This window comes from Sus scrofa, chromosome 7, assembly GCF_000003025.6.
Source record: "Sus scrofa isolate TJ Tabasco breed Duroc chromosome 7, Sscrofa11.1, whole genome shotgun sequence".
In the NCBI taxonomy this organism is placed as follows: Eukaryota; Metazoa; Chordata; class Mammalia; order Artiodactyla; family Suidae; genus Sus; species Sus scrofa.
In genome coordinates, this window is record NC_010449.5 from 51,164,769 (window position 1) to 51,191,414 (window position 26,646).

A 26,646-nucleotide genomic window follows, 5' to 3' on the forward strand; every position below is an offset into this window, starting at 1 on the left:
AATGGGCCGAACACTGTAAACCAGCTATGATGGAAAAAATAAAAATCATTTAAAAAATTTAGCTTTAGGGAGTTCCTGTCTTGGCTCAGCAGTAACGAACCCAACTAGTAGGTTGTAGACTTGGCTCAGATCTGGCGTTGCTGTGGCTGTGGTGTAGGCCAGGAGCTACAGCTCTGATTCGACCCCTAGCCTGGGAACTCCCACATGCCATGGGTGTGGCCCTAAAAAGATCAAAAAAGAAAAACGAAAAGAATTCACCGCCAGAAGTTAAAAACACAGTGCCAAAATGAAACCATGTAAAAGAAAGAAATAGAAATAAAAATGTACATAAATAGAATTTTTTATAAACTTTGAGAGTTAACAGACTAAAATCTAGTTCTTAGATGTCTCAGAGACAAGTCTTCGCATGGTTTAAACAAAACAAAAGTTAGACAAGGAATCAGTGAGCAAGTTTAGGCATGAAAGAGACACACTTAGAGGTGCTGTTAAGATTTTTAAATGATAAGGGATTGCTATGATTACATTGAAAAAGTTAAGTTCGAAAAATCAGATGAATTGGACTCTTCTCAGAAGAAACATAAATTGTAAAACTGACTCAGAAATGGAACCCTAAATAAATCAATACACCTAAGAGGCACTGAAATGGTTTTCTAAGACTTGTTCATTACCATCCAAAAGAAAAGGAAGGAAGGAGGGAAGGAAGACTGAAAACAAAAAGGTATTAATCCCAGATGTTTTACAGAAATAGTCCTTATTGTAGCAGATGCATTTAGTGGAGATATTGCTTTACCAATACCCACTTCCCTTCCACATTCTGCCAGAGGCTCCATTTTGTTCCAGTGTTCATTCCGCCCCCATGTGGGACAGCGCTGGTAGCAACTTTCAAATACCCAATAGAGTGCTGATGGCTTTAGTTACCATGCTGGGCATGACTTATTTATCTTGTAACTGGACGTTTGTACCTTTGGACCACCTTCACCCATTGTGCCAGTCCCCACTCTCATCCTGCCTCTGGAGACCACCAATCTGTTCTCTGTACCTAGGGCCTTGGGGGTCTTGGGGGTCTTGGGGTTTGGTTTGGTTTTTCGATTCCACCTGTAAGTGAGATCATATAGCATCTATCTTTCCCTGGCTGACTTCAATTGGCATAATTCCCTCAAGGTCCACACATGTTGTCAGCTCTGCAGACAGAGGAGATGGTCAATACAGAAAATGGCAAAGGAGACATGTCCAGCCCTCCACTGCTACCTGCGGGCAGGTGCATCGACAAGAGTACGTCGTCACTCCTGTTTGACAGGGAAAGTGATTTTGTAACAACGGCAAGTGGAATTCAGCTTCAACAGCCTTCCTTGACCACTTCTAATTAATTTCCAAAATATATGGCAGAGATTTCGGTATAAAACTCCTTATTGTCACATTCATGTATATATTTACACAAATAATTTAGTTGTGAATTATGCTTACTATCAGAACAGTATTTGGACTGTTTTAACCAAGAAATTTCCCCCAACAGACCCCATGATGATACATTTTATGTAATATTTCAGAAGTTTCTACTTTGTGATGTGTGGCAAATGCTTAAGATGAGATGGAATTCTGACCGGGAGGCAAGATGAGCTAGGTACATGTTCTTTTCTGTTAGGCACTGTAATGAGTTGAACTGTATCCACCCCTCAAAAAGATATGTTAAAATCCTAACACACAGGACCCCAAAATATGATCTTATTTGGATATAGGGTCTTTGCAGATCCAGGCAAGTTAAGATGAGGTCGTTACGGTGGGCTCAACCCAGTATGACTGGTGTCTTTATATCGAGAGGAAATTTGGACACAGAGGCAGAGGTGTACAGATGGCAGGTGGTGTGACTTAGGAAGGGAGAAAACCTAAGGATCCAAGAAGCCAGGAGAGAGGCAGGAAACAACTTCTCCCTCAGAGCCCTTACAAGGAACGGGTCCTGCCTACACCTTGATTTTGGACTTCTAGCCTCCAGCACTGTGAGACCATAACATCTGCTATTAAAGCAACCCCATTTATGGTGCTTTGTTACAGTTGCCTCAGGAAACTAACATAGGCACTGACTCTAAAAACCATCTCTGGCTGTGTTGTGAAACACCTGTGAACATGTGAATTTACTCACTGTGTGTACCACACTACAAGTCTGAAATCTGCTCTTTGAGAGAGGAAAATAGGCAGTTTCAAATCTTCTTGTCCTTGGCTAAGTTATGCACTGTTATAACTCCCCAGAAAGAAAAGAGAGACTTTGGAGGTAGAAATTATAGACCTGAGACTGCAACTAGAGCTGGGGTTGGAGGAAACCAGAGACAGAGCCTTGCACAGCTGAAAACTAATGGGAAATAAAATCAGAAAACGTTTTCCTACAGAAACACAAAATATCTGAATGGGAAAAAGAAGGTAGACAACTACCATTAAAAGGAAGATTTCAGACACAAGGAAGAGAAACTTTCTTTTCCCCCTGAAGATGGACTTAGGTTTTAAAAGAGGGGAAAAGCCACCAGCAGTCATTAAAATAGTTAACCATGGAGAGATGTCTTTCTCAAAGCCATTTTAATTTTATTTTAGTAGAGAGGTCTCAAAAGCATAGACTTAAAATTGATACTTACAAATATCTACTCATAAATATTCAGTAAATTCTCAGGGAATGGATAGTGCCTCTTAAGATCCCATCAAGAAAGCATACAGCACAATTATTGGCTCAAGACTCTCTACTGCTACCTGGTGGCAACATATACATATTGCAGAAGCAAAACAGGAAGATCACAGGGGCTCTCATGCAAAATACCCAGGACTCAGCAGCATTGCGACAAGGGTTATCCATAAGAAGCAGATCATTCAGGAAAATAAAAATGTGTAGTGAGAAATCCATTAGGGAGAATAAAAAGTGCAGTTTCTAAGTATGGTGTGATCATGAAAATATAACTTCTGAAAAAGTAGAAAAAAGACATTTTTGTCTCACTGGAGCAGTGAGTTTCCAGATTTCAGAACCTGCACAACAATAACTACAAAAGGACTGAACCTCCCCTGGATGTCTTCATACTTTACTCTCTATGTCAGAATATAGTCGTTTTCAACAGCTCATTTATTAAACGTCATGACATGAAGTCTCATCTCTGAACAGTATGAAAGAGGGTGTCTATGTCTCCGGGTCCCCATGACCGAGCAAAATCAGCACAGAGTGGGGCCAAGCTAGTCTTCACATCCTTTCTCAAGTTGAAGCCAGAGCTTTCTTTTTTTAGACCAGCGGCTCTTGGTTGTTTGGAATGGAAGGAGATACAATGAAATCCGCGGCTGACCGGCATCAGTGACCTCCCGCACTTTTAACCTCCCACTCAAAGGACAGCCATTAGTTGATCGTGTGCTGGGCCAAGAAGAGATGAACAGAAGCAAAGCGTTCCTTATCTCGGTCACAGCACAATCTGGGTAATACTACAGTTGTCTGAGCAATTAAAAAAAAATCAAATCAAATCAAAATAAAGGTAACTGATGGAAAAGGACATTTCCTAGAAGCGTAGAGTATTTGGACACGCCTGTAAGTCAGGGAAAAACATCAGAGTCATTCTTGCTTCATCCCAGTGTCTCCGATTTTGCCAAATTCTTGCCCACCAAGCGCACATTCATGATGGAAAATGGCATGAAAATGAGGCTCTATGGAGGCATGAGTCAGGCGGTTGTGTTAACAGCCTCTTTGATAAGTGTGTATATATATATTTAAAAAGCCTTTCCAGTCAAGTGAGATCAAAAGCTTTCCAGAAGTTGACGTTAAAGCCCAGAATTGTTTATTAAATCTGAGAAAACCAGAAGTCAGAGATAGGAAAATAGAAGACTGAGTACTAATTCAGGCAGTGGCCACATGCTACTAAAATGCATTCGATTAAAAGGTGAAAGTATGATTTGGGCAAGAAGGTGTAAAGTAATTTTTAATTACATGTGTGATATATGATGGTGTTCTTTTTAAGAATTGTTGAAAGTATTAGAATATTATCACTAAAACTAAGATCACTCCCCCAAAGCACCCATCCCTCTAAAATAATCATTGCTTCTTCAGTGTTTTCAGTTTGGAATGTATCCTCGCACATCTTAAAAAAATGTATATGTGCCCACATATCCACATATCCACATACCTATCTGTGTGTGTACACACACACTTGTAGAAGTAAACAGTTTATGTATAGATGTGTTTTTATGCATGGGATCAATACGAAATATATTCCCCATGCTAAGTTTTTCACCAAACACTATCTTAAAATTTGAACTATCTCATCATTGCACTAATGTCTCCTACCCTGTCAGAGATCTCCAAATCGACTTGAGAACACAGATCTTCTAAGCAGGGATGAAAAGAGAATTTTTAAAAGGTTGTGTAGCAAAAAAAATAAAATAAAATAAAATAAAATAAAAGGGTGTGTATGTATTTTATTACTTGAGAATCAAATGGGAAAACTCCAAGAGGAGAAAACCAAGCACAGAACTTACTTATAACAATGGATGAGAGAGAGAGAGAGAAAAGAAGGAAAGACAGATGACAGTGATGGTTTTCCCCAAAGCCTTTGACCATGCTACTGCCAAAGAAACACATGGGGTTGGTGCTTCAAAGGTCTGACACGTCACTTCAGTGTCTACAAATGGCACGTGATGTCTAGGAATGGCAACTTAAATGTCTACAAATGGCAACACTTCCACCTTTAAAGCCAGAAACATATGAGGACACGGTGTGGACCACGGCACACGAGAGCATGTGCCCCAATGAGAAGGCAGATGTTACCCAGCTACTGCCACTTATCCCGATGGCAAAATTCAAGCTAGGTCTCAGATCTTCCCATTTTTAAAGAGAAGCAGGAAAACACTTGGTATTTTAATGTTATAATCTCTCATTTTTTAAAGATTGACCATTTAAAGCTCAACATTTCAAAACACCACCACCACACAGACTGATACTTGGCTGGTCACACCACAGGCTGACTTTGCAAACAGGACATCAGTCCACCACTTTCATCTAATTCCAAATGTATTTCTCTGCTGGCACAACCTAGGTCTCCATGAAACTTTCTTTGACAAATTACTGTGGAACACAGGCAGTTCTTTTGAAGGCCCTGGGTCTTTTCACAGGTAAAGATATCCCTGGCAGTGAGAGCTATTTTCTTTCTTCCATTTCCATTTCAAAGGGAATAGGACAAAACCACCCAGTGAAATACCCTTTTCTCATGTCTTAGGTATTTTCAATTTTATCAGAAGAACTCTAATTGGAAATATAGAGGCCACCACCTTCAGGGAAGATACTCCCGATTTACCCAAGGGAGGGGACACATACTCCTGGTTACAGGGAGGGAGAGTCCTTGTGAGGGGACCTTGTGACAGGTGTCTGGACAATGGCTTGTCATGAGACAGTACTGAGGACATAAGAACAGGCTTCTGACTTCTCTGCTCCCAGTGGCAAAGAAAGCATGGGAATGGCACAGCCATGGTTTGAAACATGGAGAATTTAACCACGGACCATTTCCACCAAACTCCATCTAGAAGCTTAAAACGGGACACAGCAACTCGAGGTTATAAAGCATCCCCCTCTAAAAGTGAAGTTTGCTTCTTAACTATTGGGGTGGAGGAACAGAAACGAGGAAGAGATGAATGAATTTTAAGAACTGTCAAGAAAGAATTTTTTGTTTGTTCATTTTTAGGGCCACACCTGCTGCATATGGAAGTTCTCGGTCTAGGGGTCAAACCAGAACGGCGGCTGCCGGTCTACACCACAGTCGCAGCAATGCCAGATCCGAGCCGCATCTGTGACTTACACCCCAGCTTGTGACAACACCAGATCCTCAGCCCACTGAGCAAGACCAGGGATGGAACCCCCATCCTCATGGATACTAGTTGGGCTCCTAACTGCTGTGCCACAACGGGAACTCCAGGAAGGAAATTTCAATGACACATTCCCCATGTAAAAACAGTCACTGATGACTGCCTGCTGAAAAAATTTCAGTGTTTTTAAATTTCAAAATGTGCTGGCTTCCCCACGCATGATATTTACAAAGAGGGCTCATCCTACCTTGAAGATGAAATCGGCCATCAGAGGTCCTGGAATCTTAAAGGTTTGCCTCTCTGAGCCCCTCTGAAATTCAACTGTTGTGTTTTCTACAACAAAAACTCCCGGGCTGTTAAAGCTGTGCTCTCCTTTGCTTCCTTGAAGTGTTTTCGATTCAATAACTAAAATTTAAAAATAAAGTTTAAATGAGAGAATATCTTAAATACATTTTACTTCAAAAGGTACTTTATATGCAGTAGCATCTGGTATCAACACACTATCAATACATCCACTCATTGGATTCATACCGGTGGAATAAACAAATATGTAAGCTTTTTAGTTGTTCATAAAAAGGGGTCAGACGCGAGTGTTAGGTCCAATTAGGTCTGCTTAACTCTTTGTAGTCATTTCTATAATAAAGGGGAGAAGAAAATATGTCTTTCTTTATATTTTTGCAGGAGGTAGCTGTTTATTTTATATAAAGCTACATAACTCATTTTCTCACCCATTCAGACCTTTAGCCTAGACTTTTAGGAAAAAAGCACAGTATATTCTGAATTTGTTTTAAATTATTTTATCTTGAAATAATGATGAATTCACAGAAAGTTTGAAAAAATAATAAAGAAGTCCTGGATATCTCTTACCCAGTTTTTTTTTTTTTTTTTTTTTTTTTTTTTTTTTTTTTTGCCAATGGAATGAAAAAACATCTCAGCCAACTGCAATACAATATCAAAACCAGAAAAGAGACATTGGTCCAGTACGTGCACAGAGTCGTATGCCGTTCTGTCACACATCGCCACAATCAAAACACAGAACTATTCCATCACCGCAAAGATCTCTCTTGTGTGTCACCTCTTCACTTACGTTTGCTTTTATTTATTTTTTATTTTTTGCTTTTAAGGGCTGCACTTGTGGCACACGGAGGTTCCCAGGCTAGGGGTCAAATCAGAACTGTAGCCCTTGGCCTATGCCACAGCCACAGCAACTCCAGATCCAAGCCACATCTGCCACCTACACCACACCTCGCAGCAATGCTGGATACTCAACCACTGAGTGATCGAACCTGCAGGGATAGAACTGCAACCTCATGGTTCCTAGTCGATTTCACCACAATGGGAACTCCCACATTTGCATTTAAATGAACAGTGGTGCTTTTCGATCTCTGACAGAGCAAAGCCGACAGTTTAACCAAAATAAGCCTTTACTTTATTTAAATGATTTGTTTCTTTCCCTCCTTTTTATTTTATTTTTTTTTCATGTTGTAACTGTCATCATACTTAGCGGACCTGGTCCACCTATGTTTCTGGCCCCACCTCTTTCCCTGACTCATTGCCCTGAGTTTTTATTGCCTCATTTCTGCAATGAGGGGTCAGAGCAGACAATCTCCAAGGTCCTCTTCTACTCAGAAACCTACACTTGACTCACTGGTACTCGATGGTTGTCGAACCATCTCGAACAAAGGGCACCATGGCACCAGAACTGCACTCCAGTCTCAAACTTAAAAATGGAAAGCTGATAAAACACCACACGGTGATCTGGCACTCGGAGGCCACAATCCACGCGCTGCTGTCCTTTGCGTGCCCCTCTTTGCTGGATTTCTTTCTGCCACTGGAGCAGCTGCAGGAATTCAAGCACCCTGGACAGGCTGCATCACAGGCATTAGGAGACATCCCTGATTATCCTTGACAGGCAGGCTGGGAACTTTTCTGGGAAAATTCAAAGGCTGGACATGAGCTACTTGATCTGCAGGAGTCATTAGCAGTCAAAGAATAATGCTGGCTCCTCTCACGCACACAAAACCCCAACCACTTTGGCCCCGATCTCCAGGACCGCAGTAGATTTCTGGAAAGTGGGAGATTAAATTCATTTCCTAGTTCCAATGAAGATATAAAACGGAGTGTTAGAAAGTGAGTTGTCAGGGGAAACGAGATGGGAAACTGGGGTGAGTAAGAGGGCCCTTCGCTGGCTGAACAGGCCCTCTAAAGGAAAGAAGGGAAAACGATGAACATTCAGGTGATGTCTCAATACGAAATGAAGTTGGACAAGATCCATCCATGCAAAGAAGAAGGCATGCAACACACGGAGTGTCCAGACCGAGACTGAGCCTGCAATGACTTGATTAAATTCAAATAGCGTGCAATGGATTCGGCGGCTGTGCCGGGGCAGTAATTGTTTTACCACTGCGCTAACCTTTGGGATCACGCTTGCCAAGTTTCATCTGGCTGCCGAGTTATGGCGCGGGTGTCAGAATCTGGGAAGATGAGCTCAGGGGAAGGAAAGACCAGAATGGCATCCATCTTCCAAATCGCAGGCCAGCATTTCAGTGAGCTTGGCTCTGAGGTTTTGTTTTTTGGTATTGAGTCTATTCTATGGCTTCAACGGGGTCCGAGAGCTTTAGGGACAAACGTATGGAGAACCCAAGGAGCAAACCAGTTTTCAAGCGCATGCAAATTACCCTAACTGCTCTTCTCCTCCATTTATCATAAAATATCTTTATTCCAATTACTTTCAAAGGCTTTCTACACTCTAGGTCACATACCCTGGCTGCACACATAGAACGTTGAAAACAGATAACTTGAGTCAAAAGTGTTAGGTAAACAGGAGTTCTTGTGGGGCTCAGAGGGTCAAGAACCCGAATAGTATCCATGAGGATGTAGGTTCGATTCCTGGCCTTGTTCAGTGGGTTAAGTATCTGGCATTGCCATGAGCTGCAGTGTAAGTCTCAGATACGGCTCAGATCTGTCATTGCTGTGGCTGTGGTGTAGCCTGGCAGCTGCAGCTCCAATTCGACCCCTAGCTTGGGAACTTAACATACGCCGCAAGTGTAACCCATAAAAGAAAAAAAAGTGGGTAAACAAAGACAAGAGGAGTGATTTGATGAATTCGCCCTTTTTCATGGTGTATGGCTGCAAATGTTTCTTATAATTTGGATGAACAAAGCCACTCTGATGAATTCACAAGGATATGCAGGCCAGTATTGCTCTTCAAAAGTTGTCATTTTTAACTTATGTTGAGATGATGGTATTTTGGAAATATTAGGCAAGATAAAATATAGTATTTTATCATTTAAAAAATTTTAGTGAAGTATAGTTGATTTATAATACTGTATTAATAAATTATATTCTTACAAAGTCTTCAAAAGTTATCATTTTTATTGGTGGTAAACTCGCTCCTCTGAAGTGCCCGGGCCCCTTAAAATAACTGGCAGAAAAGGAGCTGGCAAAAATCAACAATTTAGATGATGTGTTGACTTACGGATACTTTTTAAAAATTAATTTCTAGCATTCTCACATATATGTTGCAGTCCTATGTTGTGACTGTGTACAATTCACAGCTCCTGGGAACCGCACACACAGCCCTTCAATTCTCAGAACTTTCATTGACCTCTGTGGTTTCTGCAAGAGGATGGCTGGTGCTGGGTGTAGACCCCAGGAAATCTATTAACACCCTACCACTGAAAAGAAGAGGCGAAGAGCCTGCTTTCCTGCTGCCACTGCTGCGTTCTTTCTCCTTGTCAGGCTTAAAACGCTGGGGGCTGCAGAGAGGAGTCAAGGAAAAGATGATATGTATCCTCCAACAGATAAAAATAGAATCAGAAATCAAGACCCTCTTAAATCCCCAAATCTTCACAACTCAAGTCTATAACGGTTTCCTTCAAGATTGTGATTTGTATTTATAATATTGTATCAATAAATTATATTCTTACAAAGTCTTCAAAAGTTATCATTTTTATTGGTGGTAAACCAATAGAAGAAATGACTAGAGGAATTCCCTTGTGGCACAGCAGGTTAAGTCTCCAGCATTGTCACTGCCAACAGCTTGGGTCACTGCTGTGGCGCAGGTTTGATCCCTAGCCTAGGAATTTCCATATGCAGCGGACATGTCCAAAAAAAAAAAAAGGAAAAAAGAAATGGCTAGAAAGGAGTTCCTGTCATGGCACAGAGGAAACGAATCTGACTAGGAACCATGAGGTTGCGGGTTCGGTCCCTGGGCTTGCTCAGTGGGTTAAGGATCCGACGTTGCCGTGAGCTGTGGTGTAGGTCTCAGACGAGGCTCAGATCTGGCATTGCTGTGGCTGGGGTGTAGGCCGGCAGCTACAGCTCTGATTCGACCCCTAGCCTGGGAACCTCCATGTGCTGTGGGTGCAGCCCTAAAAAGACAAAAAGACACACACACACACACACATACATACATACACACACACACACACAAGAAATGGCTAGAAAGGTGATGAATGCTTCTAACTGCTTCTAGTTGGAGGGCTTGCCCTGAGAAGTATCAGTCCAGGCTTCTTTCTTTATCTCTTTTTTTTTCAATTTTACTATATTTTTATTAGCGTATAGTTGATTTACTGTGTTGTGCCCCTTCTTTCAAACAACACAGGGTCATGCTAATCATCCCCAAGAGGGTTCCTTAAATTCTAAGAAAGCCATGAAAGTATTGTTAGGTAAACATGCAATGAGCATTTAGCATAGCTGACTTGGTTAGAAATACATCAAACGTATCCTTCAACTTATATTTTATAATGTACATACACTTTTTAGTCAGCATCCATTTTCTTTGATTAGTCAATATGTATTTTTTTTTTTTGGTCTTTTTATCTTTTTAGGGCTGCACTTGAGGCATGTGGAGGTTCCCAGGCTGGGGGTCTAACTGGACCTGTAGGTGCTGGCCTACACCACAGCCACAGCAACGCCAGATCCGAGCCGCATCTGCGACTTACACCACAGCTCACGGCCAACACCAGATCCTTAACCCACTGAGCAAGGCCAGGAACCGAACCCACAACCTCATGGTGACTAGTCAGGTTCGTTAACCACTAAGCCATGACAGGAACTCCCATTATGTATGGTGTCTATGTTTATCTTTATACATCTTTATATATGGTCATCAAACAGGACTTAGAGGACAACCACACCAACACACCCCAGTTCTTACAAATGATAGTGGAGATTTTCAGTTTCTGGCATCTTGGCTTCTCAAGTTTATCGCTGGTCAAACACATTTAATGCTGAAGCTTTGCTACAATAGAACCTCTTTTGCAGGCACCCTCTTATTACTTTGATTTTTGAAATTTTAGGGAAATCTGGAGTTGTGTGCCTGACATCATGCCAAGGCCAAGATTGCAAAAGGATTGGAAATTCAGGATCTGCACATCTCTAGGCAGTATGTAAGACGGACATTCTGTAATGAAATTCCATTCCACAGCGAAGAGACCAGCATTACGTTCCTGGGTGTTCTCAGTTCTTAATGATGTAGCCTTTTGGAGAGTTGTAGTTACACAGATCTTAAAAAGCATGATTTATTACTGCAAAGTAAGCTGAATTTCAGGAATATATCTTTGAATATAAATGAAGAAAATACTGGTATAAATCAAGAAAATAAAGCCGCTTCTAAACTTAGATGTTCAGAAATGTTAACTAAATCCTTTGTAAATGAAGCCAGTTCATTCTATTCACTGGCAGAGAAGGATAGCTTTCAGAAACACTTCTAGAGCCAATTTTGAGATTGTTCAGAAGGAGAAATATTCCAAGCACCAGATCTGTCACCTTTGGAGAAATGGGAATATTTTTGAGACATGTTCTTGGAACAGTGCCAGTTTTGAGTATAGAGTTTTGTTTAATATGCCAGAATATATATTATGTAAATGAATATTCTGCCTCCAAGTATTCATCTTTACTTAACCTGCCTACTGTCTACTTACTTTGTTTTTAGAGCTTATAAAACTATTTTTAGAGCTGAATTTTAAAGAACTGCCTTTAGTATCATGAGAAAATCAGGTCCTGGAATGGCCTATTTTTCTATTTTTTAGAACATCTTTTTGATATGCCATAAAACTCTCATGTCATAAAATTCAACCGTTTAAAATGTAGTTTCATGGTTTCAGTATATTCACAGAATTGTGAAACCGTCACCACAATTCAAGTTTGGAACATTTTTGTGATCCCCCAAAGAAACCCCATATCCATTAACAGCCAATCCTCATACCTCCCACCTACCCAGCCCTGGGCAGCCACCAATCAACTTTTGGATTTGCTTACTCTGGACTCTCTATATAAAGGGAATTATATAATATATGGCTTTCTTCTGCTTGGCATAATGTCTTCAACGATCTTATCTACTCAAGCCTGTGTCAGTACTTTATTCTTTGTTACAGCCCAATAATATTCCACAAATGCCACATTTACCCATTCATTTGTTAATGGACATCTGGGTTGTTTCACTGTATTATGAATTATGCTGCTCTGAATATTCAGCACTTCATAGTTTGAATCCAAAGTGGCATTTTACAATGTGATCACTCAAAGGGTTCACAAAATTTGGATCGGAATGAATTTCACCTATTTTTAAACTTCGAGTTTTCCTTTAGAAGGATGAAGATCTGTGCTCATCAAGAGCTGTGGGCTTTAAGCCATTTTATTTTATTTTATTTTATTTTTATTTTTTGCTTTTTTAGGGTCGCACCTGCGGCACATGGAAGTTCCCAGGCTAGGGGTTGAATTGGAGCTGCAGCTGCCGGCCTACATCACGGCCACAGCAACTCGGGATCCGAGCCGTGTCTGTGACCTACACTACAGCTCATGGCAACGTTGGGTTCTTAACCTCTGAGTGGGGCCAGGGATCAAACCCACATCCTCATGGTTCACTTCCACTGAGCCACAACGGGAACTCCCCTTTAAGCCATTTTATAAAGAAGCCTAAAAAATGTTTTGCTGTTTCATGATAGAAAAAGCCTTGAATGAACTGACCATTATACGGTGGTACATATTTTAATATTTCAGTTAAATACATCGGTTATAATCTCTTAGTTGTAATTCGTATAATAAAGTAAGGGTTAAAAAAGCCTTTCCAGAGTTTTCTTCATGACTCAGCAAAAACAAATCTGCCTAGTAACCATGAGGATGCATGTTCAATCCCTAGCCTCGATCAGTGGGTTAAGGATCCGATGTTGCTGTGAGCTGTGGTGTAGGTCGCAGACATAGCTCGCACCTGGTGTGGCTGTAGCTGTGGTGTCGGCCAGTGTCACAGCTTTGATTTGAGCCCTAGCCTGGGAACCTCCATATGCTGCAGGCATACCCCCCCAAAAGACTTTCCTTTTTTTTTTTTCTGTTCACCCTCACTGTCCTCAAGACATTCTCTTGCCTCTCTAATTTAGGTCACAACGTATCCTAAGGAACCTTAAACGTTTTTACTTAGAGCTTTTGATATAAACTTTTTTTTAAAGATCGTTTCTCATGAGACTATCAGTATTAAATCCAAAATCTGCAAACACATGCACACATGCACATACACACACTCTTAAAAGCCACCAGAAATGCACGAGGCTTACGGCCCTGAGAAATTTTTACAATTTGAAAATCTCAGACGGTAGCTCAGAAGAAAAAAAAAAAGCAAAATATGTAGCATTTTAATCCAGTGGAGCTTGATTTAGGTGGATCTATAATAGTTATAAATAGTGGCTGGTACTTTTTACAGAAAGATAGACTTGAACACAGTCAGCTTCTCCAAGGCCGGGGCCCGGTGTTGGCAGAGACCTATTTTCCTTGGAAAAACACCAAGGAAGCCCTGCCTCTGGCCACAGGAGACCTTGGAAGAGAAGCAGATACATGCTGGTATTTCCCGTTGCTTTGGGTCCGAAGAGACCAGCAAACCTAAGACAGAGGAGATGCCACGTGACTTTGGCCAAAGGAACAATACAAGTTCACTCCTCTATTGTTTCAAACCCTCAGTGTTCTGGGAAACCAGTGTTTAACTTCAGTGCCCCCTAGACCTGAAGTTGTGATGTGCTGGCAACAAAAATTTTATCTGTCAGCTCTATTTACTGATACAGCTCTGTGTTTTACATTTTGTTGGTTTTTTGCCCCAAACTGCTAACATCTCCAGATGACTCTTGAATCCTAGTTTACTCTCCATGTAAAAATAGCTCATTTCACAAACAACTTGATTTCCTCTCCCATGAGGGGATTGATCCCAAACAGGTATATTTTCCACCAGGGCATGAGAACTGAAAAATTCAGGATATAGATCATTCCTTTGTGATATAGACTGTTTCAGAATGGTAGGCAAAATTCTTACGATGTTGGCCTATTTACCCATTAACACAAAGAAAGATTTTCTTTTTTGGCGAATTAAATTTTCAGGAAAAAAAATGTTAAGATTAAATTCTACTGGAGTTCCCGTTGTGGCACAGTGGTTAACAAATCCTACTAGAAACCATGAGGTTGCGGGTTCGATCCCTGGCCTTGCTCAGTGGGTTAAGGATCCCGCGTGGCCGTGAGCTGTGGTGTAGGTCGCAGATGCAACTCGGATCCTGCATTGCTGTGGCTCTGGCCTAGGCTGGTGTCTACAGCTCTGATTAGACTCCTAGCCTGGGGACCTCCATATGCCACAGGTGCAGCCCTAAAAAGACAAAAAGGCCCCCCTCCCCAAATAAAAGATTAAATTCTACTTACAGAGATGGGCAGGTCCTTTCACTGTAATTCTCACACTTCGACTCCCCAAAGGAACAGCAATTACGTTTTCTTCCCCTAGGAAAAAAAAAAAAAAAACACATGACAAATGTATTAAACTTGTGCACTAAAGACCCATCAAATTAAGCAACTCAGCCCAAACCACAGGTATTTGCAAAGTGTTCTTAACTATATTTCATTTCCATCTCACAGTCAAGAAGTTTTTGGAAAGTAGCTCCTGTGTATAAGGCATATTAATACCACTCACATAATTTCATTTAAATATACTTTTTAAAAACTCTAAAGAAACAGTTTAAATAATGCACTGGCCTACCACCTCAAATGCCTTCATTCCCCAGGCCTTATCCATGTGCTTTGATGGGGAGGATGAAGGGGTGGGTCCACAAACTAGGGCCCTCTGGTCATAGCCATTCATTTGAGGCTGCTACACATTCAGAAATTAATTTTCATGGCCACATTGTCATCTAAGGTCGTATGAAATTCTACCACACTATCCCCTATTTGAACATTAAGTCTATCACGACACGATATTAATAGTACATTATCGACAACATGAACTACTTCAGGCAGATGCTATATTTTGTTTAACTTACAGAGAACACCTTTTTTGATAGCCTCTGCAGTGAAATTAGTGGATCAAAGAATGTCGCTCTGTTTATTGACTTGTTTATAAGTTTTATTAAATAACCTGTTTATTACTGGAAATTAGAAAATGCAAAAAAGCATAAAGACAAAATGAAACATATTTAAATCCTACAGAGATCATCACTTCTAACATTTTGATAAATATCCTTTCAGATATTGTTTGTTTTTAATAGACATTCATATTAAAAAAAAACCCAAACACTATTTAAGTGTTCACCATTATGGGAGGGTGTTATGGAAACACTGGTGTATCCTTATTAAGGAATACTCTACACCTGAGAAAAGTAATGATAAGAGGCCGCATGACTTGAGGTGGAAAGACTGCCAACATACATATTGATGAATATAAAAAAACAAGTTAAGGAGTTCACACTGTGGCTCTGTAGTAATGAACCTGACTAGTATCCATGAGGTTGTGGGTTTGATTTCTGGCCTTGCTCAGTGGGGTTAAGGACTCAGCCTTGCCATGAACTGTGGTGTTGGTCACAGACTGAGCTTCGATCCTGCATGGCTATGGCTGTAGGTGTAGCTCCAATTTGACCCCTAGCCTGGGAAATTCCATGTGCCATGGGTATAGCCCTAAAAAGAAATAAAAAAGCAAGTTAAAACACAATATATATAGATTATGATTTTTTGAATATGGCATATGTCATTGAAAGCATAGACAGCAAATGAAAAAAATAAATGGGACTATATCAAAATTAAGTTTTTTGTGCAACAGAGGACACTTATCAATAAAGTGAAAAGGCAACCCATGGAGTAGGAGAAAATATCACCACATCATCTATGAGATGAGGGGTAAATATCCATATATAAAGAACTCCTGGAGTTCCCGTCATGGCTTGGTGGTTGACAAATCCGACTAGGAACCATGAGGTTGAGGGTTCGATCCCTGGCCTCGCTCAGTGGGTTGAGGATCCCGTGTTGCTGAGGCTGTGCTGAGGCTGTGGCGTAGGCCGGCGGCTACAGCTCCGATTAGACCCCTAGCCTGGGAACCTCCACATGCCGCAGGTGCGGCCCTGGAAAAAAGACAAAAAACAAAAACAAAAACAAAACTCCTACCACTCAGCGACAACAACAAAAAGTAACCCTATTCATTTATTTATTTTTATTTGTTGCTTTTTAGGCTCGCACCTGCAGCACATGGAAGTTCCCAGGCTGGGGGTTAAATTGGAGTTAGAGATGCAGGCCTATGCCACAGCCACAGCCACATGGGATCTGAGCTGTGTCTGTGACCACACCACAGCTCATGACAACACCAGATCCTTAACCCACTGAGCAAGGCCAGGGCTCGAACCCACATCTGCATGGATACTAGTCAGGTTCCTTACCACTGAGCCACAATGGGAATTCCAGAAATCCAATTTAAAAATGGGAAAGGGACTTGAATAGACATGTCTCCAAAGAGGTATACAAATGCCAATAGGTACATGAAAACATCCTCAACATCACTAATAATTAGGGAAATGCAAATCAAAACCTCAAGGAGATACCTCTTCACACCCATTATCAAACAAAATAAAACCAGAAAATAACAAGTGGTGGTCAGGAAGTAGAGAAATGGGATCCCTTGTGAACTGCTGGCGGGAATATAACATGGTTCAACCCACTATGGAAAACAGCTCCTCAGCAAATTAAATTTAGAATTCCAATGCGATTCAGCAATCACTTCCAGTTCCAAAGAACAATTCCAGCTTTAGTTCCAAAAGAACTGAAAGCAGGGTAGCAAACAGATATCTGCATACCCATACTCATAGCAGCATCATTCACAATAGCCAAAAGGTGGAAACAACCCAAGCGTCCATCCCCAAATGAATGGAAAACTATCACGTGGTAAATATACACAAGGGAATATTATTCACCCTTAAAAAGGAAGGCCATTCTGACACATGCTACATAACATAGATGAACCACAAAGACATGATGCTAAGTGAAATAAGCCAGTTACATAAGGATAAATGCTGTACGGTTCCAATCATATGAGGTATATGGAGAAGTCAAGTTTCTAGAGACAGAAAGTAGAATGGTTGTTGCCAACAGATGGGGTAGGACAGATGTTACCAGAATCTAGCTCCAGAATTTTTTTCCTCTTGCAAAAGTGAAAGTATGAGCCCACTAACAATAAGTCTCTATTCTTTTTCACCAACCACTGACAGGTTACCTCTGAGGAAAGAAATGAGTTTTTCTAGGAGGGAGTGAAGGGAAAAATACTTCTGTATTTTTGGAGTTTTCTATAATGAAAATGTACTGATGAGTTACTTTTAAAATATAATTTTAGAAAGCTAAAAAAATTTTTTTAACAAAAGAAGAAGAGAGCAAAAGGAAAATAAAGGCCCAGGGCCAAAATGTTTTGCTGGGTGAGTTTTATAAAACCTTAAGCAAACAGGTAAGCTGCAAATAATAGAAAGACTGAAAGGGTCCCAGTTAGTGACATACCTACATCTAAAACAACTCAGATATCCAAATCAAACACAAAGATCACAAAAATAAATATGTGTACTAAGTCCTAATCATGATTACAGACATAAAAACAATACATAGAACAAAGCAAATGAATTCCAGAACTCTATTTGTAAGAATCTAAACAGAGTAAAATCTAAAAATGAATTCTTGATTCAACATTAGGTGAATAACTGGTTATATTAATGGATCAAATGAGTTAAACATTATGATCATTTTAATTAATATATAAAAGTATTGGACAAAATTCAACATGCATTATGATGATATTCCTATTAAAGCCAGGGATAGAAAGAAACACCCTTAATTTGATAAAGAGTCAGAAGCCATGAGCAGACCTAATGGTGAAACACTAGAATTATTCGCATCATAGTCAGAAACAAAATAACGATTATTATCATCATTTTTTTGCACATTCTTTGGGAGACTCTTAGCCTTGTCAATGTAATTAGAAAATTAATAACTTAGAGGAGTATATATTGAAAATAAAAATTTTTAATGTCCTTATTTGGAAATTATATAACTACTAAAAAATTCAAGGAAAAACTATTACAGGCAATATCCCTCATGAATATAGATGCAACAACTCTCAATAAAGTACTAGCCAACCAACTTCAGCAGATAATCACACACGATGATCAAGTGGAATTTACCTCTGGGATGCAAGGATGGTTCAACATATCTTTATTTTCTGGATAATGATTTTAGAGTGTTTACAGGTAAATGTTTTGATGTCTGTACCTAATCCTCATTAGGCTCCGCTAGCCGAATGGATGGGTGGCTAGACAGCTAGATAGAACAAAAGTAGCAAAATGTAAATAACTGAATCTAGGTGGAGGGTATACAGTTAATTACATTATGTTTTCAACTTCTACGTATGCTTGAAATCTTTCATTTAACAAATTTGGGGGGGGGGATACATTCTAATGTTATCCTCCATTCTACACCAAAGTCCTAAATGAGATATTTGAAAAGAGAATCTAATAGTAAATTTAAATCATTATACTCTATATCCAAATGGAGCTCACCCAAGAAATGCTAGTGTGATATAAATTAGGAAATCTATGAGTGTAATTAACCATATTAATAGGCAAAAATAGAACAATTATATTACCTCTATTGTTTTACAGCATTTGGTAAAATTCAATAGCTATTCCTAATTAACAAAAAAAAGCCCTCTGTAGATATAATACAACAAACGTTTGTAATGTAATTTACAAATGCCCAAATGTCAATACCATGATTAATAATATACTTAACGCTTAAACATTAGAAACATTACTATTTAAAGGAATAATCATCAGCATTTGATTTAAGATTTTTAAGGAAATTAGCCAAAATAATTGGACCAAAAAATCTAAGCATTAGAAATCAGGAGGAAATTAATATTCAAAAGTTAATGGTTTTCATAAATACCAACAAGTTAGAAAATACAATGGAAGAAAATATCCCATTTACAGTGGCAAGAAGAAAAGGTGGAATACCTTGGAATAGACTTTAAAAATGTGCACGATTTATAAGAAGAACATTTAAAATCTCTCTCTAAAGACAAAAATGCCTTGAGAAAATGGAAAGGAAAATATTTATTATGATATAACAATTAAATTTAAATGTCAAAGACACAAAAAACACAATTATAGTCAACAGACTATTTCCTTAATATACAAAGAGTGCTTACAAATGAGTAAGAAAAAACAAACATTAACAAGAAAATTTGCCAAATGCTTGAAAAATACTTCATGGGATAAAGAACTAAAATGACAAGAAGCTTATGAAGAGATGCTCAATGCACTTGTAATCACAGAAATGCAAAATGAAAAGAAGACAGGATTTCATTTATTCTATTAGAAACAATTAAATGTTTTAGTTAGCTTTAATCTATTTGTGAGCATGATGGTAAATCTTATTGGAGAAAAAAATGACCAGTATCTTTGAAAAATAAAAGCAGGTAAACAAAGACGTACATATGTGAAAAAGTATAACAAAGCTGAGTAAGAACCTAAAAGCTCATTAATATGGGTCTATGTAAATAAATTATGGTATGTCTTCCTACCTCACTATTTAAAAAGAATAAAGCAGGGAGTTCCTGTCATGGCTCAGTGGTTAACGAACCCGACTAGTATCCATGAGGACATGGCTTTTCATCCCCGGCCTTGCTCAGTGGGTTAAGGATCCAGCATTGTCACCAGTTGTGGTATAGGTCACAGACGTGGCTCGGAACAGGCATTGCTGTGGCTGTGGCACAGAGGGCAGCTACAGCTCTGATTTGACCCCTAGCCTGGGACCCTCCATATGCTGCGGGTACAGCCCTAAAAAGACAAAAAAAAAAAAAAAAAAAAAAAGAATAAACTTTTAAGAACTGGTAGAAAAAAAAAAGCTCAATGAGCAAGTTGTAAAAACATTTCTATTTAACCAATTTTGCATAGCTCATAAGAGCATAAGTATTTGTATAAAAGGTCCATATTATATTAATACAGACAACTATTGTCTGTACTACAATTGTGGTGTGTATTACAAGCAACTATCAATATTTGTACCACTAAAGAATGGAATATCCCATTAAACTAACAGAGTCGTTGGAGTTGCAGAGGGTTACCTTTACCTTCCACTTCATATCCTTCTGTGTCCTTTGATATTTTTACAAAAAAATTCTTAAATTACCATAATAAATGATTAATACGTATCATACATACTAAACCACTTTACCCCCACCCCAAGAAAAATACACACTAACATGAAAACATTGGTGGTGTGAATGATTACATGACAAGGTTATCACTTTCTTTTTCTTTGTCTGCATATTCTAAATTTTCTACAATAAACAAATAGCATATATGTGATTTGAAAATAATAAGTTAGAAAGCTTTCCTGAGCTGAAGAAATTCTATTTGGCCAGATCACCTGGGCTAAGCACTTCCTTGGAAAATCTTTTTTTTTTTTTTCCTTTGCTTTTTAGGGCCGCACCTGCAGCATATGGAAGTTCCCAGGCTAAGGGTCGAATTGGAGCTGTAGCTGCTGGCCTACACCACAGCCACAGCCACACCAGATCTGAGCTGCATCTGCAACCTACACCACAGATCATGGCAATGCCAGATCCTTAACCCACTGAGTGGGCCAGGGATCAAACCCACATCCTCATGGATACTAGTCAGGTTTGCTACCACCGAGCCACACGGGTACTCCCAGAAAATCTTTGTGGACTTAGTCTCTAGCATCTTTGAGAAGCATTTATCCTGTGTGAGTATATCTGTATGTGTGGGAGTGTGTGTGGGGGGTACAGTTTGTGTGTATACATTCCAACCATCACCTATTGACAATTACACACTCAAGTGAAACCTCTCAGGCCAGAACCCCTGGCATTTTATCTTAGCCCGATGAGCATTTTATCTTAGCCCGATGGGTTTAAATGCTCTACCCTGAGGGCTTAAAGTGCCATTTGCATGAAGCAGTAAAAAGCTTGTGAATGGGCTTATAAAAAGCAGTTTCAGCTCGTAGTAAGCACAGGAGGCTGTGGTTTGAGGAATAAATGATGAAGAAGTAGAGGCAGGAAATGCCAACAGTTTTTCCAAAACTTGTCAGTAGAGATAGGTGAATGATTAGGGTGGTAGCTGGAGAGCTTAAAAGTTTAAAAGATACACACACACACCAATATACATGTATATACAAGATGTATACATATATACACATACTAAAACATATATACACACACTAATATACATGTACATGTATTATGTATACATACACATAACATATGTATATATATATTACGTATACATATATACACACTAATATACATGTACATACATTATGTATACTTACACACTAATATACATGTATGCACATTATGTATACATACATATACACACTAATATACAAGTACATTATGTATACTTACTAATATACATGTACGCATATTATGTATACATGCATATACACACTAATATACAAGTACATATATTATATACACATACGCACAAATATAATGTACATACATTATGTATACATACACACTAATAGACATGCATATATGTATACATATACTACACTAATATACATGTACGTACATTCTGTGTGCACATGTACACACACATTTTGTAAATCAGACTTCTATTTCACATGGAAGGGATCTGGTCACATTTAACCCTGATGGGAAAGGAAGACAGAGAGAGAGGACAAAGGAGAGAGGGGATGATGGGTGGGGTGAGATCTCTGAGGAAGCAGAGGGGGCTGGAATCCAAGACACAGATGGAGGGATTAATGAAACTTGGAAAGGAAGATAGACACTTGTGCCTCGGTAACTGGAGGGAGCAAAGAACGGGTGGGTGCAGCTGCAGGGCGAGGTCTCTTCGATGGTTTCTGTTTTACTAAGGGTTTTTTCTTTCTTTCTTTTTTTTTTTTTACAGTCTTCTTTGGAGTCTTGCATAGAATCAGTTTTTGTAAATGGTCCATAAATGCTTGAAAAGGCAGGGCATTCCCTCAAAATGCAATGCTTAATCCTACCTGTTAATGTACCATGACTAATTCTATTGTGCAGATGTCTTGACTGATCTAAGAGTGTTTTGAGTCTCTTAGAAGTTTTACCTCCTTCAATTTCTTCTTATAGACCTTTGGGCTTTGTTTATATATTTTGATGTCCTGGTATTTACAAAGTTTTAAGCCTTTTTTTTTTTTTTTGATTATTGGTGGATATAAAACACTCATCTTTGTTACTTTTTACCTGGGATTCTGTTAGTTCTGAAATAAATACTGCTATCTATATTATGTATATATTATTCTATATAAATACTGCTATCATGCTCTTTGCCCCTCTTGTTATAACAGGACACTTTTAAACCCCAGACAAATGGCCTCCAGGTAAATCCCCGCTCGGTCTGGAGCTAGACCCAAGCTCGCAGGAGCAACCTGCTTCCTGTGCTCCAGGACAGGCTAAATATAAACCACTTAAACCCTCCTCTCACGAGTCTGCATATGAAGCCACAAATCAGAGCTGATTCTGAGGCTGCTTTACAATATTATCCTTTCTAATGGTGTAGAATCCAATGGATGAAAACAGAGCAGGTGGAGGAAGGCTTCTTCTCTACCTCATCCAATAAGGTTGGTGACAGCAGGTCCACATCTGGAAAGACCAGATGTGGTGTTGATGTTGGAAACTGGTTCCTGCTGAACATGTTCATTGTTTGGAATGATTCCAAAACCTTTTCATTGAAATTTGGGGCTCGAGATCACTGATACTGCTATTCACCCTGCCATCTTCCAGGGCCTTCTTCTCATCGCACTTTAAATGTCATTTGCATTATTTTCACTCTACAAACTACTGGGAGAGGCCATATGGAATCATAGTTAAGATCACAGACCCTGGAGCCAGACAACCTGGGTTAGAATATCAGCACTGTCACTTATCATGCTGTGTGTGACCATGGTCCAGTTTCCTACCTTCTCTGTGCTCAGTTACATCTGTAAAATGAGGATCATAAGAATACTTGTTTCAAGGGGTTGTTGAGAGGATGCGATAAGAAAATATATGCAAAGGGCTTAGAAGACAACAGAGCACTTCACCACTAGTAGGGATAGGTAAGCGTTAAGTCATTAAAAACCATGCTGAGCACAAACTCTGCTCCCAGGCACTATGTTAGCTAACTTGAGATAAATTATCTCCTTTGTTCTAAACAAAACAAAACAAAACAAAACAAAACAAAACAATTCTCCAATTAAGAAAACTGAAGTTCTGCAAGTTAAGTGGCTTGCCCAAGACCACAGACTTCCTAAGCAGTAGGCCTGGGTTCAGAACCAAAAATTGTACCCTATACCTTCTCCTGTAGAGACCAAGTTATGACTGTGTAAACCCAAATGCATTGTCATTACAGACATTCGTTTTATGGGTTTCACTTGTTTGATTTTGCAATCACTGAGCTGACCCAAGGATCTATTAAGTTTGCTTCCAATGACTTCCCTCCCACACATAAATGCTCAAGTCCAGCTGTTCCATCATATTTCTTCTATGTCTCATTTCCTGCCACAGATCACAGCTTTGCTAAGTAGCAAGATGTACAGGAAATAAATTGTCCACACAATATTAACTAATCAATAAACATCAGTTTTATCCCAGAAGGACTGTAATTCATAGCAGATCATTTATTTTCACTGTAAAGTCAAACTAGAACTATACCAACTTAAATATATACATTCCATGTAACACAAGAAAAGAGATGTATTTTTTTTATTACTCTCACTTCTACAACCCATTCCCACTTTTCCATTCCTGGTTTTTGTTTTTTTTACTTTTTTTTAATGTGGCTGGGGTGTTTTCTGCCAAACAAAACTTTTGGTCAAGCATAGTTCATGTTATTTTCTTGACCCTACATTTATCTTCTTCTGTTTTTAGGCTCAAATATGCACACACCTTCCACCCCTCCCTCTGCATTCCCAAAGAATAACAGAGTTTTGTTTTGTTTTTTTTTAAGGAAAGAGAAGTTGAATAAATGTTAATCTGAATAAATGCATAAATGTTAATGCTAATAATAATAATGCGATGGAAAAATCAAAAATAATTCTTATTTTTCCTTTACAACGAGATTATGAGTGTGAGTGCATTTTGCGAACTGAAAAACAATGGTGTTTACTAATGATCCTACACATCCAAAACCATTTGGTATCATTTAACCTAAAGCAAGTTGGCTTGTATGACATTGTGTAGAACAGGGGCTGGCAACTTTCCAAAGTAGGGTAGTCAAGGGTTTTTTTTTTTTACTTCTTTTTTAAAAAATTTATTTATTTTTATTTTCTCTCTCTTTTTATTACAGTGGATTTACAGTGCTACGCCAATTTCTGCTGTATAGCATAGTGACCCAGTCATATATATATATATATATATATATATATATATGTATATGTATATATACACATTTTTTTTCTCACACTATCTCCCATCATGTTCTATCCTAAGAGAATGGAAATAGTTCCCTGTACTGTACAGTAGGACCTCCTTGCTTATCCATTCTAAATGTAATAGTTTCCATCTACCAACCCCAAACTCCCCATCCAGCCCATTCCCTCCCTCCTCCCCCTTGGCATCCACAAGTCTGTTCTCCATGTCCGTAAGTCTGTTTCTGTTTGGTAGAAAGGTTCACCTGTGCCATATTTTCGATTCCACATGGAAGTATATGTCAAGTTTAATTCAACTTGACCTGCCCCTCTATGGGTGTGACGGGGGATCGTGGGAGGCGGAAGAGGGGAAAGTCCGTGTGTGGCTACACTGATCCTGCAGCTGAAAGACCATCCGTGTACTGTAGCCTTTCGACAATGAGGTGGGATACATGACATGTGCCAAGGAGCAAAGACAGAGAAAGTAAAAGCCAGAAATGGAAACTCGTCTTTTCAAAAGTAGAGAAGAGACATGGCAGGGATTGGACTCGGTGAGAGCAAACAGCTGCGAGCTGGAAGCTGATGCCCACAGTGACACTTCCTCTGCCGCGACATCCCCTGCCCCTGCCCTGAGCTGCTCCTGTGCCACGTCATGGGTGACTGTTACTGCTAAACCTGAAAATGAGCGTCCTTAGCTGTTAGCTCTGTGTCCATGTAGAAACCTCTGCTCCCGACCTGGAGATATGCATCTTTCATGGCTAAAAAGGCCTTTATCCCCCAAAGAGCACGGCAACCGGCAGAGTGCCTAACAGTGTATGTGTGTTTGCTTGCTTTCAGGTCTAGCCTTGAACAGCAGGCGGTAGAGGGGGCGATGCTACAGCATCTAACAACATCTTTCTGCTCAGGTGTTCCTCAGCATCACACTATAACTCTCCTCTCTGCCTTTACACTGCATCTGAGAAACCAGGAGCCTGGTGGGGATTAAATGGCCACGTGCCTTCTGACTCTGTAGTGGGATATAGGGGTTTAGAATAGGTCCCCCTCAAACACGCCACTCTGACACACTGAGTATTTGAAATTAAGGACCTTCTGATCCTCCAAGGTACCCTCCTTGTGCCAGGGGAGCAGACGGTATCCTTATCACCAAAGACAGGGAATGTGGGGTCAAGATGGCTCTGTAACCAAATATAAATATTTAAAATTTCCTGGGCACTGTAAGAATAAAAACAAGCCATCTCTGCGGAACCTTTTCATTAACGCTTTGGAAAATGTCTTCATATAAGATCGTTATTTCTCCAACCCTCATTCAATCTCAAGACCTGTGTTTCTGAAAATAAGGAATAAACTAATAGACTTTCCGAATTAAAAGACGTCTTAGAAATCATTTATGCCAATACTCTCAGTATGCAGATGAAACAGCCAAAGTTCTCCTAGTCTTGCCTAAGATCACAGATAGTGGCCAAGCTGAGGTTATTACCCTCGTCTTTGGCTTCCAGTTCAGTTCTGTTGCACAATATCATTTAGTTCCCCTGAAATCATGATGGGAAGCAGAGTCATCGCCAGCAAATAGCCTGTATTCACTCCTGCAACATTTACCAAGTTTCTGTGACATGCTCAGTACTATACAAGCACTAAGAATAAAGTGGTGCAAATGACAGAAATGGTGTCTGCTATTGCAATGCCTGACAAGTGCAAGAGACCAACTAAACAAATGCACAAATATAGCTGACCCTCCAATAACTCGAAGGTTGAGTCACTGACCCTCCACGCAGTTGAAAAACATCCACATGTGACTTAGAGTTGGCCCCCCCAGATCTGTGGTTCCTCTCCCTTCAAGGTTCTGCCTCTGGGGTTTAACCAACTGTGTCATGGAGTATTTACTACTGAAAAAATCCACACAAAAGTGGACCTGCACAGTCAAGCCCATGTTATTCAAGGATCAACTGTAAATGAAATAATTTCTTGCTTTACAGGCTAAGCAGGGAACAGAAAAGAGAAGGGCTGCCTTTAGGGAGACAGGTCAAAGAAAACCTCTCTGAGAAGGTGACACCTGAGCTCATGGTTGAGAAAGAGGGCAGGCACGTTAGAGCTAGAAGAAGCGTGTTCCAGGCTCAGAGACTGTTTGGTGCAAAAGCCATGAGGGAAAAGGGCCCTTGGTATTCTAAAATCTTCCAG

The 26,646-nt window shown here is 39.7% G+C and overlaps 1 protein-coding gene across 3 annotated transcripts in view; it reads right to left on the minus strand.

The window, feature by feature from the left end:
• Nucleotides 1-26,646, minus strand: part of ADAMTSL3 (ADAMTS like 3) — a 357,500-nt gene that overhangs the window by 158,413 nt on the left and 172,441 nt on the right. For all 3 annotated transcript variants that reach the window (XM_021098873.1, XM_021098874.1, XM_021098875.1), the window contains exons 8-9: nucleotides 14,488-14,562; nucleotides 6,059-6,216 (exon numbers count right to left, since the gene is read on the minus strand). In XM_021098873.1, coding sequence (XP_020954532.1) covers nucleotides 6,059-6,216; nucleotides 14,488-14,562 — 233 coding nt within the window. The remainder of the gene's footprint in view (nucleotides 1-6,058; nucleotides 6,217-14,487; nucleotides 14,563-26,646) is intronic.